Below are 14,729 nucleotides of genomic sequence, written 5' to 3' on the forward strand. Positions count from 1 at the left end.
CTTGCCGTTACCCAGCGGCAGGTCCGAAAGGGCTTGGAACGGTCGGAGGACCATTCAAAGACCACCATTGTGTTGTTGGTCTTCCCGGAGCGTGCAGGTCCGGTGGATGGTCTGTGCCTTCAGTCATCCTTGCCTTCACTTCAGCCTTGCTCCTGTCCAGCCCATGCTTAGGCACGCCTCACCTGCCTTGGCACCTCTTCAGAGCTTCTCCGGGGTCGAGCTGTGGTCCAAGAACACACAATCCTCTGGAAAGTGGAACTGCTCTCCTAGCGCTTCCTAACATATAGTGCTTAACAGAGGTGGTCAAAAGAATAAAAAGGAGGGATTAGGCACTTGATCAGACCAAAGAGACTAGGTGTGTGTCTTTAGTTGTAAAAGTTGTTTTTATTGTTTTAAATAACAGTACATCAAACTGGGCCAATAGAGGGGTTACTCTGAACCTCTCATGGCCCTCCATGGAAACATAACTCAAATCATCCAGGAATTCAACACACCCCTCCCTTCCCTCCCCCCACCCCCCCCTTTCCAAACCAGACACACGAATAACCAACAAGGTCATGCTGTGAGTCAGAACGTAGAGGGTACTCCCATCCTGAGCTTCGGAGCCATGTATTTATGTATTTCAAATACAGTCAACAAGTCAATTGTTAAGAATCAAACTCCTGGATCGGTGTGGCAAAGCCTGCAGGTAAGTGTCCCAGACCTCCAGAAATCGTCGTCGCTTCTGTGGAGTAGAACGTGACCCCAAATCCTCCATACGCAGCAGCTGGTGAAGATGGTTCCGCCAAGCCCAGGAACGGAGTCGCAGGACCCACACAGGAAACAAATCCCCAGGAAAAAGGATCAGCACAGGCTGGAAGCACCTGGAGCAGCACAGCACAACGAGGATCAAGCAGGAACCTCGTTGCAAGGCAATCTGCTGTGATCAGACGCTGGGTTTAAATAACCACCGGCATCTGACGTCACTTTGGGGGCTGACCCGTGGCTTGGCAGGAAGTGCCCTTTAAATTCCTGCTCCTTGCGCGCGCCTAAGTGATCCCGAAGGCAAGATGGTGGTCGGTAGCACCCACGCCGTCCCAGGAACGCCAGGCAGGTCGGCGGTAGCTGGCGGAGGCTGCCACTTTCCCCAATGGTGTTAATGCAGCAAAGAAAGAGGTGAGCATTAGTGGTCACAGCCGTCTGCGATCGACGGGCGTAACACCACTATTTACCACTGACAAAATAAAGGTCACTTTCATTCTTTCCTTGCTGGAGGGTTCAGCTCTAGCTTGGGCATTTCCACTTTAGGAATGAGATGATCCTTTATTCGACAACTTGGTGTGAGAGGTTGATGAATGGTGGGAGTCTGTATGTGTGTGACACACTCTCTTTTAGCGCTGATACAAGGGTATTAGATGCCCTAGAGAAACCTTACAGCCTTTCATTCCCCCTTCCCTCCCCTCCCCTCCTCACATAATTAAAACTTATGCATTCTTTTCCATTTTTTAATTTATTAACTTCTCCAACCTAAATAGGTAGATTGAATATGGAAAATAAACATTCAAAGTATAATCTTCTGAAGTAAAATAGACTTAATAATCTACCTTTCTCATGGTAATCAATGCGGTTTACTAGATCCCATATGGTATTAGGCCTATGGTAAAGTGCACTGGGTGTGGAGTTGGCCCACAGAAAGCCAGAAATAAACTGAACTACAATTCCAATATAGTAAACCTTCCATATCATAATTGCCAGCACTCAACCTATGAAAAAGTCGTACTGCAAATACATCAGGCCCTAAACACCAATACACCTCCTATTAGGAAAACAGATTAAAGCCAGGTTGTTGTAAATCCCTTCACAGAAACTACATGCTAGCAGAATACCTAAAGCCTCAGTCACACAAGCAGAACACAGAGAGGCTCTCATCAAATAAAGAATAAAGAGATCATCTACCTTATAAATGGCCTGTGACCGACGGCCCGCAAATGCGCAGTAGAGCGCAGCTCTATTGCGCATGTGCGGGCAAGGATGTCGATCAGAAAAAAAAAATGGCGGTGGGGCCGCAGGAGCGGGAGGAGAAGCAGCGGCGCCGCGCGCGTGCGCGCGGTGCCGCTGCTTCTCCTCCCCAGATCTGCCGGCAGATCTCGGGGGGGGGTGTCACTCCCGCGCCCCCCCCCACCGAGATCTGCCGGCAGGAGCGGGAGGAGAAGTAGCGGCACCGCGCGCGCGCGCGGTGCCGCTACTTCTCCTCCCCAGGTCTGCCGGCAGATCTCGGGGGGGTCACTGCCGCGCGCGCGGGAGTGACCCCCCCCGAGATCTGCCGGCAGGAGCGGGAGGAGTTAATGGAGCCGGGTGAGGGTTGCGGGAAGTCGCGCTTACGGCGCCGGGAGGAAATGGAGGTGGGTGAAGGGAGGGAGAGGGGGACTGAGTGAGTGGGAGGGAGGGAGGGAGAGGGGGACTGAGTGAGTGGGAGGGAGGACTGAGTGGGAGGGAGTGAGGGAGAGGGGGGACTGAGTGAGAGGAGAGGGAGGGTGGAGAGGAGTGGGTGGGGGAGGGGGGTGGTGAAGAGTGAGGGGAGAGAGAATGAGGGGGAGGTGAGAGACAGAGGGATGTAGCCCGTTTTAACGGGCTTTACGGCTTGTAAAATATAAATTGAAACATGCAGACAAAAACTGAACTGGAAATCACAAGAAGCCAGACTCTGTAAGCAATGCAAACACAATCAAAAAATATAAAACATTAAACATACCAATAAAAAGAATGTCAAATTTGCTAATAAATTCAGCTAATAAAAACACTTATAAAAATGTTTAAAATATTATCAAACATTAATAAAATATTTCAAAACAGCAGATACATCACATCCAATAAATAAAACTAACAAGGTTAAAAAAAAATTCTCCCACTCTCCATACCTGGGAACTTTAGATTTCCAGCCCTCCTGAGATTGGAGGAGGGTGCACAAACTTTAACCTTTCTCACACACACATATATACAGGCACTCTCCCTCATAGACACACATAGACATAATTACACACAAAACCCCTCTCATATATACACACACACTCACACACCACCCTCTCACACACACAAACATGCTCTCTCACTGTCAGGCATACAGACATGCTGGCTCCCACTCATTCCTGGATACACACAGACACACACACTGGCTCTTTCTGTGTGTTTCTCTCTCAAGCACAGGCACACGCTTCCTGACTGATCCCCTGCCAACATGTGGCCTCCTTTAGTTGGGCCACTGGGCAGGCAGGATGCAATCTCCCAGCAGCCTTGGTGCCTCCTCTATTGGCCTCCAGGCGGGATGCGATACCCCGGCGGCCACAGGGCCTCCTCCATTTTGGCCACTGGGCGGGATGGGATCCCCCAGCGACCGGGGCCTCTTTCAATTGGGCTGCCGGGCAGGATGGGATCTCCCGGTGGCCATGGGCTGCTTCTTCCCTTCCATAGCCCCGCTGGCCTTATTGCGCCCGGGGGCGTGGGAAGGGGGACAAGCTGTGCGCAGCAGCACATGAGCGCAGATTAGGGAACATTGCTGGCAACCATATTTATTTTATTTATTTTATTTATTTAAGGTTTTTATATACCGGCAATCATGAGAACATATCTTGCTGGTTTACATGAAACGGGAGTGCATTAAATACATCAAACTAGAACTGAGGTGACCGAAGGTACAGTTACAATTAACAGGGGTAGCAAAACTTGGTGAAGAGGAAGAAATAGGAAAGAATAAAATGGTTAAACGATATACAAGTCAAATTACAAGTTATGTGCAAATGGCATGATTAATGGCTGGATGTTTTAGAGGAGTCCTTGGATTGTGTCCTTGGATTGTGTCATTAAATTGTGTCTGGGAAAGCTTGCTTGAATAACCAAGTCTTAAGTCTTTTCCTAAAAGTTAGGAGGCAGGGTTCATATGCTTTCTTCAGTTCAGCCACCGGTCGGGATGGAAAAATAAAGCCCCCCCCCCAGTACACCACTGCCCAGAGTTTTCTGCTGCTGGCCCGGAGACCCAGCAATTCCTTTAGAATTCCAGTCTCCGGGCCAAATCTGGAGAGTTCCTAGGTATGAGGGTCAGGTGGCTGTGGCAGGAAGGTTTCAGGGGCAATTTTGCTGTCTCAGTATCAGGCCGCCTCACCCTGCCTCATTGAGGTGGTGCCCCCCTTGAAGTCTGGCCCTTTCAATGATTTGAAATGCTGGGGAAGTGGGCAGGCAGGGGACAGAGTTCCCAGAGGGGTGGCAGATAAGAGTGTCGGTGATATTTCTAAGAAGCTGGCAATCCTGCCACACTAGGAGCCCCACAAGCATATCAAATTCTTGCTACTGCCATAAACACACTACCTAAACACGCCCACAGATAAAACACCAGCGGGGTTGAGGAGCCCTCTCAGATACCTCACAAATATGCACCGCTGGTGTGTTTCTGCTGGAAGCATTTTCTAGCTGGGTACAGGGTGAGGCGGCTACAGCACAAGTGCTTTGAGGAGGCACTTTTTGCAACCTCAAAATCTTCATGATTTTATTTTTCTAAACTGCAAAGTGCATAATCGAATTGTTTAAAATAGAGATGATAAACCAGAGGTAAGTAACACTAGTCCAAGAATGCCCCAAATACGTCTGGTTTTTATGATAGCCCTAATGAATATGCATGAGATACACTTGCATTACCTACCCCCATTGTATGCAGCTCTGTCTTATGCATATTCATTGTAGATATCACAAAAACCAGACTTGTTTGTGGCACTTGAGCTCCTGTGTTGCCTACCCCTGTGATAAACTAACACGTTTTAAAATGTAAGCTGTCGGAAGACTAAGGCAGGAGTGTTCAAACCAGTGCTTGGGTTCCCCCTCCCCCAAGTCAGATTTTCTGGATATCTCTAATAAATATGCATGAGATTTATTTGTATATACTACCTCCTATATATGCAAATATTTTCATACATATTCATTAGAGATATCCTGAAAACCTGACGGCTGGGGGAGGGCCCCAAGGACTGATTTGAGCACCCGTAGCCTAAGCGCCTCTGCTCAGTTGGAAACGATGTGGGAGCTGGGGTAGCCATGCTAGAACATGAATAATTATAATATGATTAGCATAAGATTTACATGTGTCGGCTCTCAAAACCTCTAGCTCTACAGCTACCTACATCGACTCCATTCTCGCCTAATGGACGCCTACTCTGTCCAATTAGCTTTCGGAGAGATGGATGACATTGGCCAATCGGAATCCACTCATACGGTTCCTGAAAGGCCCACCTTCTTTTCCCTACTCCACTGTAACTGACAGCTCCAACAGCCAATCAGAGCGCGAGAAGTCGCTGCGCAGGCGCGGCAGACTGTGGGCCGGCGGACGAGCGTCGGAGCTGTGCAGGGTCGCTTTCTCCTCTTCCTCCGGAGTGGGGAGGGGGCGGTAGTGTTTTCGGCTTCTCTCTAGGTTAAACCCGCCGCTTTCTTCCTGTCCTTTGGGTCATCAGGTGAGGGGGAGAGGCCCGAGCGCGAGAGCCGCGTGGCCCTGGTTGTTTGTGCTCGTGCTTGCGGCCGTTACTCCCTCGGGCTTCGCGCGCGCCTCCCCCAGCCCCGCCCCCTCGCGGTCTCTCGGGGCCTGGTCCCGGTTCCTCTCCCTGTCCCCCTAGCCCGCCAGTAGTTGGGGTTTGTGTTTCTCTTCCGCGCGGCTGTGCTCTCGCCTCCCCCTCCCTCCGACCATGTCTCTGCACGGCAAGCGGAAGGAGATTTACAAGTACGAGGCGCCCTGGACCGTATATGCCATGAACTGGAGTGTCCGGCCTGACAAGCGCTTCCGCCTGGCGCTGGGCAGCTTCGTGGAGGAGTATAACAACAAGGTGAGGGGAGAGGGAGTGACGATCCTGCGCTGCTTTACCTCCAGGAACTTGCAGGAGAATGATGAAAAATGCTGGAAAGAGTGACAGCGGAGCGAGAGGGGGGGACCAGTTGGAAACCTGTGAGCAGGGAAGAGGAATGCGCATTCTTTGAAGCTTTTTGCACACAGTTTCCTTTCCCTGGCTTGCTGCTGCTGAGCAGTGGAGCAGCACAAAGGGCCCTTTGACATGGGGGGTAAAATCTGCGATTGGAGGGGAAGGGGCTGTGCCATGTTGCCATCAGGAATGGGCTGACCAGAGGAGCCTTGCAGTCCTTATCTGCTGTCATTTTTTTTAAAACGTAGTCCGCCCATTCATGATGTTGCACGTTGCCGCCTTCGTCGCATGTAAGGATACCGGGGCGATACAATAAGATGCGTGTTAAAACAGGTGCTCGTATTGAGCGTCGGTTTTTCTAATGCACGCACAACTATGTCTCCTGGGCGCCCAATGTAATATTTAAATGAGCAGCTGCGTTAAAAAGGAGACACCAAGGAAGAATTGTGTGTCCCTAGTGCTCCAAATGCATTGGGTGCCCACAATTGTAATGGGCACTCAATAAGAGTGGCCGTTTTATCCCACTTCAGGTTGATTACGCACAATAGCAAGGAGCAAAATCATCCTGGAGTGTGCATCCAGAACTCTTTTTTTTTTACTTTGTCATTACATTATATCTTTATTCTTAAAACACCAAAGCAGTAGGTTTAATATCGCAATGATGCTAATTAGGAGGAACCACAGAAGACAGTATCTTTTTAATTTATCCTGAGTTAATGGCTCATGGATTGACTTAATGTCACCTCCAGAGCTGGAGTTAAAGCTGCCTCTTTAAAAAGTGTGGGTTGTGTGCCCAGCTATTTTCTGCATCAGGAAGGAGGTAATAGCCTCATCTACATGGAATTTACATCTGATGAGCGCTATCGGCTATGCATTGGTTTGGGTGCATGTTTTGGATGTGCTAATCTTATTGCATCGGGTGCTAGCCTAGTGTGTCTAGTCACCCGTGAACCTGTGAGCTAGGCTGGGTGCACTTTATTGCACATGCCCTTCTGTGTGCTGTTTTCCTTTCCTGTGCATCTGAGGAAACCAGTGCAGAAAGCTTCAGAGAAGAACTCTCATGCTACTTTCATGGTGTGCCACGGTACCCAGTAAACAGGTGAGAGGAGTAGTTGGCCAGGTGTAAAAGGCATTTTTAAAACTTGGATTTTATTTTCTATTTAATGTGACATAATAGTGCCCAGAGATAGGTCATACTTATAGAAACATAGAATTAATGTCAGAAAAGGACCAATGGTCCATCCAGTCTGCCCAGCAAGCTCTCTTTGGTAGTATCTGCTGCGCAGGTTATGCTGCCATGTATTAGTCATTTTTTGCTTGACGTACTTTGCTTATGGACTTGGCAGTAGAAACAGACCTCTTTTTCTTTAATGTCTAAGCATCAGAACCCCAAACTTTAAAAAGGTCATAGCTCGTGTTGGTTGTCTCTGAATCCAAATTTCTCTTTCCTTTCATCCCCCACCCCCCTCCTTCGAAGCAGAGTTTGATGATTCAGTTGCATCAAGGCTTATTGGTTAAGGGTAGTAATCCCATGTCTTCTGTTCAGGGTAGTAACTGCTGCTCTGTGCTGGTTACCATGCTCATCAGTTCCACAGACCATAAAAGTCGGGATCCTCGATTGCTTTCTAAATCCAGTTCCCCTTTTTCCTCTCTTATTGAAGCAGAGAGCAAAATTCACTTTATACAGCAGCTGCACAATGTTTGACAGAAGCAGACCAGAACATTGGAAATTCCTGTTTTTGAGTTCATAAAATAGGACGTGAAGTGAGTATGTTTCAATCCATTCTGCATAGTTTGTGGCATCAGGCTTTCTTCATAGAGAAAGCTAAAGGGGAAACATTTTATATAAAAACATAAATGCCATGCTTGGTCAGACCAAGGTATGTAGAGCCCAGCGTCCTGTCTGAGTGGCCAGTCCGGTTTACAGGTACTTGGCAAATCTCATAAACAGCCAGGTTTAAGATTATAGTGTTCATAGGTAGAGAATCGGGAGTGTGGGGGTTTCACTCCTGAAATCAAAGAGCAGCATAAGGAGTTCTAGTGGGGTGGAGTAGTCGTCTAGTGGTTAGAGCAGAGGGCTTTGAACTAGGGTAGCAAGGGTTCAAATACCATTGCTGCTGTTTGTGACCTTGGGCAAGTCACTTTATCCTTCATTGTCTCAGGTACAAACTTTACAGGTCACGTTTAAAAGTGTTGCTCATGCAGAAATGACCACTTATGCGCATCTGTGGGTCACATGCGAGCAACACGATTTTAAAAAGCCGCAAAATATGCACATGTACGTGTGAGGAATAAGGGTATGGAAAAGGGGCTGGGCATGGGCAGACAAAGGCGAAAAGTCCAACCAGCAACAATCAATGAAATAATACCAAGAGGAAGGACAAAAAAAGTTCACTAGTGTCCTCTATAGTTCAAAAAAGCAGTATTTAATTATATATGGGCAAGTGTGTCAACGTCATAGAAAACAATATGGTCCCCTGACATGGGCCATGTCAGGAGGGAACCCACAAATAGCTGAACAAGCATTTGAGATAGAGTTCAGGATGTATCAGCTTTGTAATCTTAGAAACAAAATGCAGTGAATTGCTGAAGTAGCTTGCCTCACCAGAGAGCTTTTTAAAGTGATGATGTGGAAATTACTAGCGCGGAAAGCCCAAGAAATTACTGTCAGAAAGGGAGCACTGACAGAGCTTGCCCATATTGTTTTCTGTGATGCTGACACACTTGCTCATATAATTCACTTCAACCTTAACATACCACAGAGAGTCCTAAGATCTCAAAACAAAGGACTTCTAAAAGTACTTTCAACATAAATTAACAATATGCAAGCAATGTCACTGTAAAAACCATAGATTATGTGAATAGATTGAGCAATTAGTATAGCGTGATGAAAAGTGGAACAAGACAACGTAGAGTGATTTAAGAGAAAAATAATGAAATGGAAACTATGAATTACAAACCTCCATCATAGCACCATAGTTAACGTGTTGATGTGATGACCTAAAATATGTACTTGCTGTTATGCTGAACTAGATAATGTATGAATATGACCTAGGATAAGTATTTGCTGCTGCATTAACCTAGAATGTGAATGTCAACCTAGAATGGGAATGTTGAATTCTGATTTTGTAAGCCATTGTGATCTTATTTGGAACGACTGTATATAAAAACCCTAAATAAATAATAAATATAATTAAAGATTACACTTTGAACTGTAGAGGACACAAGTGAACTTTTTTCTCCTTCTTGGTGGTATTTCATTCTAGGGCAGGGCCAAGACTTGAGCGTATAACTCTGAATTTTAAAAATGGAAACCCACAGTGCACGTAGATAATCTGCACAACTTTACTGCTGCTTCTGATGAGGATCAAGTCTGTAGATCTCAAGTTTTAGAGTTTATAGGACAGGGTGAGGGGTCTATGTCAACTGGGCAGCATGCTGGATGAAGAACTAGAGGGTTCTGAAAGACCTTATCCGGACAAACTGGTGGACCTCTTGGGAAAACTGGGAATGTGCCTCGCACGAGCATGTTTTTAAATTTTCTGACATATGCGTGTAAAAGCCAACAAGTTCCTATGGAAGACAGACACTAGCCTTAAATTAGGAGTATATTTACACATGGTTGATGCATCATGCATATGTAAGTGCATGCACAACTAAAAATTCTAGTGTAACATCGCTTGGATGCCAATACATGCATGTATGGGCACACGTACGCTTGTTTTAAAATAAACCTGCTAGATTGTAAGCCCTCTGGGCATAGGGAAATATCTTCAGTATCCAAATGTAATCTACTTTGAAGTGGTTGAAAAGTGGAATATAAGTCAAATAGTTTTCAGGCACCTTCAGAATTTGCCACCCTAGGCACTTACTTAGGTTGCCTATGCTGAAATCCAGCCCTACCTATAAAGTAGATTTATTTCCTGTTGTGCATTCAGGAATAGCAATAGCATTGTTTAGTCTACCTGGCTAATAATAGTTTATGGACTCTTTTCATTCAGGAACTTGTCCACATTTCTTTTAAACACCATAGATAAATTGATGTTGCACTCATGTGGTTGTGTGTGGTTTTTTTTTTTTTGTTTGTTTTGTTAATATATATATATATGGCTGTCAGATACTGAGCACTTAATGCCATAGGGTTTTTGTTTTGTTTAGTGTTTGCCACATAATGCCATGTCCAGTTCTTGATTAACATCCATCCACAGTGTACATTGCCTGATTTAGGATTAATCTCCTGACAGTTCAGGTCTTGCAGGTGAGTCTGTCTTGGAGTGCACTTACAAAGCTTTCTGGGAATTTGTCAGCATGAAAACCTTTGAAATAGAAGTTTAGAGACCAGGTCTAGTTTACTTGTTTTTTCTGACTTTGTAGCCTGTCATTAGTTTGTCTCCACTGTGGGAGTTAGGATATGGTGTATGTTTGACTGTCAAATACAGAAGCCTCACCCCTATATCTTGAAAACATAACTGCTGGATGGGTAAATATCCCTATACCAGGCATGCTTGGTTGACAGCACACATACCCCTTTTAGATCTTGTACATCGTAGGTATGATTTAAGAACATCTATGTGTAGTTTGAAGATAATTGCTTAAGCCTCACTACATTGTGTGCAGAAGATATGGAGAGCTTAGTGGTAAAGCAGTGGGCTACGAACCAGTGAAACGGGGGTTCAATTTCCACTGCAGCTGCTTGTGACTTTGGGCAAGTCACTTAACCTTCTGTTGCCTCAGGTACAAACTTAGGGGCCGATGCAATAAAGTTGCATAGAAAGTGGGTGCTGAACAGTCAGCGCCCCTCTCTTAATGCGCGCATGGTGCCCCAAAGGGGGGCACCATGCAAATATTTAAAATTAGGGGGTCGCATCCTTGCTAACGCGAACCCAAATGGTTTACGTGACTGCCATACACCAGTCACAAAAACTGACGCCGATAAACCCAGTGTTGGTTTTTGTGAGTTCGCTGAAAGGACAGGAAGTAAATAATGAGTAAAGCCCGGGATAAAAGACAGGAAGAGAGAAGTAATTAGCAAAAGGAACTCCCTTGCCTGAAAATAGGTTGATCGAAAGTCTGGTTCTTCGGTTCGTCTTATGGTTTTCATGTACCCTTCAACGTGGAATAGAATAACAGTTCTTTTCATTTTGCCTCTCAGGCTCTTCTCTCAAAAAAAAAATTTGATGATCGGGCCCATCACAAAAACCGACGCCAAGTTTTAATGGCGTCTGTTTTCCTTAGCGGCAGACAGCCACGAAAACCGACGCTGATAAACTCGGTGTTTGGTTTTCAACAACCTAGTCACGAAAACCAACACCGGGTTTATCTGCGTCTGTTCTTTTTTTTTTTTTTTGATGCGCACATCTATTAACGCACAAGAGAAGGGCGGAGTGAAAAGTACACACATATAGATAAGTCGCAGTAGAACAATGTGTGGCATAAATTATACTGAACAATAACAGTTCATCACCAAAGACTTTTTTATTTTACATATGCACACAGTCACTGTGCACGAAACAGATTAAATGGCATGGTAAACATTAAAGTATAACTGAGGCTCCCCAGTTTACCATGTCATTTAATCTGTTTCGTGCACAGTGGCTGTGTGCATATGTAAAATAAAAAAGTCTTTTGGTGATGAACTGTTATTGTTCAGTATAATTTATGCCACACATTGTTCTATTGCGAGGTGTTAATAGATGACAGTTAAATGTGCGTCAGAGACACACATTGGGAGTGAATGCTTAATAGCCTCATTCACAATCATTTGCATGTGAAGTGCGCTATCGCATTCACTCCGCGTTAGACGTGCGTTGAATAGGCACTAATCCCCTTATTGCATTAGGGGATTGATAGCGCCTATTCTACCCGCGTCCAACTGCACGTTAAGAGTGCGCTTGGCTCAGCACACCATATTGCATCGGCCCCTCAGATTGTAAGCCCTGTAGGGAAAGGGAAACACCCGCTGTACCTGAATGTAATCCACTTTGAAATACTGAAAAGGAGATTACCTCCTATTGTTCTCTTTTGGTTAAAATAAATGGGGAGGGTGTGAGAGACCGCCATCATTTGGTTTGAAAAATCACAAACTTGTCCTGTGCCATTGAAAGGTTTGTCATTGAACCTAAAGAATTATAAATCCAATCTTCTGTTGCCTGGTTTAGAGCAGGCCTCTCCTGAAAATGTAGCCCTGACATCAACATTCGGTGGTGCCTTTGTTCAGTCTAGACATAAGGGTTATTTTCAAATCCATTTTCCCCATGTACATTGTCTGAATTTCACCCATGTACCGATAGGTTCAAATAGAGATGTTCCCATGAGCACAGTTAGGGCAGAGTAGGGAAGTGACATGAATGCTTGGTTTTTAATTTTGTTTTCAGCTGTACATGTGCTGTTTTGTCTCTGTTCATGTGCCCACACAAATGGGTGCAGAATAAGGGGGCGATTTTTAACATGTGGATTTTGTGGCTGCTAATTGTCAGAGAAACAATGCAGGTGGTGCTCCTTTTGAAAATCACCTGCAGCATTTTTGCACTAAAAGTGCCCACATGCATTGCAGAGAATCCAGGGATATTCAATATTGAGGCTCTTAGACTGCTATATAAAATGGTGTTAAATGTGGGGTTTAGTCCTCTTACTTTTTAAATATCATTACAGGTAGTCCAGACAGTACTGAGTGTGCTAATAATATGCTATTGCAATGTTTATCACAGCAATCTTTAAACTTAACACACGCTTTTTAATTTTTTGAAAGAGCGTTTGGTTCTTCATCCAGCTGGCGCTTTTTCTGCTTGCTGAGCCAAAAGAAAAAGGAGTAATTAAATTCGGCTGTCTATGATTGATTCTACGCCCTGGAATCAGAAAGTCAGTGAACTAGGGTATAATCACGACCTAATCGAATTTTGTTTTTGGAGACATCTGTTATTTTGATATGACATACTGTTATCTGTTATAATTTTAGCCTTTTTGACTTGTCATTTTTGTTGATTGCTGTGAAGTTACACCCTTGTGCACTGTATAATTGTAATTATGGATTGCCATCCTGTGGTTAATTGAGTGAACTGATAACGTTTGCATAAATTCTGCTAAGGATGATAGGGAGATCTTTTATATAACTAACAAAAGAGATGCAGCTCCATATGACCTGTGAGGTCATCAAAGCTCACGTAGGAGTGGAGGAGTAGATACGGTAGTACTTGGAGCCAGGGCCAGGTTTAGGATTTTGATGCCCATAAGTAAAGTGCCATAGTGGCTACATTTTGAAACTGTGTCAGCACATGGACCTCAAGCAAGCAGAAGCAAGCTTTTTCTTTGGCCTGGATATTTGGCTCCTTTACAGTTTGTTGCCCTAGGTAGTTGCCTGTGCTAAAATCTGAGCCTGCTTAGAGCTGAAAACTAGGGTTAAAATCTTGCTGACATTCCTTGTGACTTTGGGCAAGTCACTTCCTCCTCCATTGCCTCTGGTGCAAACTTAGGGACTCGTTCACTAAGCCATGTTAGGCCATTTACCATGCGATAAACAGCCTAGCACCGAAATAGCATAAAGTATTTGAAATACCTCACATTATTTCTGCCCTGGCAGAAATACCACATGTATTTTAATAAGCTGATTAGCATGGAAATGCATGATGATCAGCTAATTAATACCCTAAACAATGCAAATCAAATAATATGACTTGCTTAAAAAATCACAAGCTGTGTTTTGATCTGAAGTTAGCTACAATTCTTGCACCCACCACCAAGGCTAATTTTGTAGGAAGGGATTGGGGATCCTGGCCTCTGGGAGCCAGAGTTTTATGACGAAGCCAGGCCCTAGTGCCCATTTAAAAAATGTTATTATTTAAAAATATTTTTTCAGTGGGTCTCCTCTACTGCAGGGGAGGAGTCTTCCCTTATCAATGCATTGAGTGGATGATTATAAGACCCTTAGGAAGCTTTTAAAAACTCATTTATTTCAGGAAGCATTTGCGCTCTGTGAATAATAGTTTTTTGTAACCATTGTTAAAGACCTCCCATTTTAGAAGATATTTGGTGTGGTGACTGTGGTCGTAACACCATTTTACTGTTTATATGTTATTTGCCTTTTTGTACGTTGTGATACTTGGAATCCGCTTAAAACAGGTTCTGGCAATAGGTGTAATACAAATTCCTCTTTGTCCTGCTTAGATCAGTCTTCACTGTAGGTTTTATCCCCCTACCAGCAGATGGAGGCAGAGTACTAGAACTCTTTCCTCAGGTACTCTCCTATATAGGCTGGTTCAGCAGGAAAGGAGTCAGTAGTTCTCTGCATCCAGCAGATGGTAGGAAGATTTGACAGGGGTGACAGCCTCCGTGAAGTTGATTTTCCCCAAGGAGACACCAGGGCCGGTTCAGGGACAATAGCCCTCTTAGGGTCGCTTCCCTCCCTGCTGGGTGATCGGGCCAGTGCCTTGCATTTCCCAAGCAGCACAAAGGAAGGAAAGGAGAAGATGTAGCCTAGAAGCCTAAGACTAGACCCAGCCTGAAGCTCTGAAGGTTAGCTGCGGCGATGGAGAGGGTAGAAAGTGCCTCGTTTGCAGGGCGCTAGCCCAGCATTATCCACAGCCATGGAGATGGAAATCGAAGCTGGTTAGGCACCCACCCTTTCTTCAGCTGCTTTGGAGAATGAGGCAGCTGAAAGGGAGGGGGAGGAAAAGCTTATGAAGAGCTTTAGAATCCAAACCTTTGAGACTGCTGAAAGACAGAAGCAGAATGTCACAGAATGTACTGGCAGGCAGTGGTCCAGGGATACTAGCCTAGATGGTCAAGGCCCCAAACTACCAGGGA

General features: G+C 45.2%; 1 protein-coding gene across 1 annotated transcript in view; it reads left to right on the forward strand.

Annotated features, from left to right (window-relative positions):
* The first annotated feature begins 5,299 nt into the window (after positions 1 to 5,299).
* The window catches only part of DCAF7 (DDB1 and CUL4 associated factor 7), an 81,168-nt gene continuing 71,738 nt past the window's right edge, over positions 5,300 to 14,729 (forward strand). Inside the window, exon 1 of the mRNA XM_029572344.1 lies at positions 5,300 to 5,837. Coding sequence (XP_029428204.1) covers positions 5,700 to 5,837 — 138 coding nt within the window. The 5' untranslated portion in view covers positions 5,300 to 5,699. The remainder of the gene's footprint in view (positions 5,838 to 14,729) is intronic.

The sequence above is a fragment of the Rhinatrema bivittatum genome, chromosome 12, assembly GCF_901001135.1.
Source record: "Rhinatrema bivittatum chromosome 12, aRhiBiv1.1, whole genome shotgun sequence".
In the NCBI taxonomy this organism is placed as follows: domain Eukaryota; kingdom Metazoa; phylum Chordata; class Amphibia; order Gymnophiona; family Rhinatrematidae; genus Rhinatrema; species Rhinatrema bivittatum.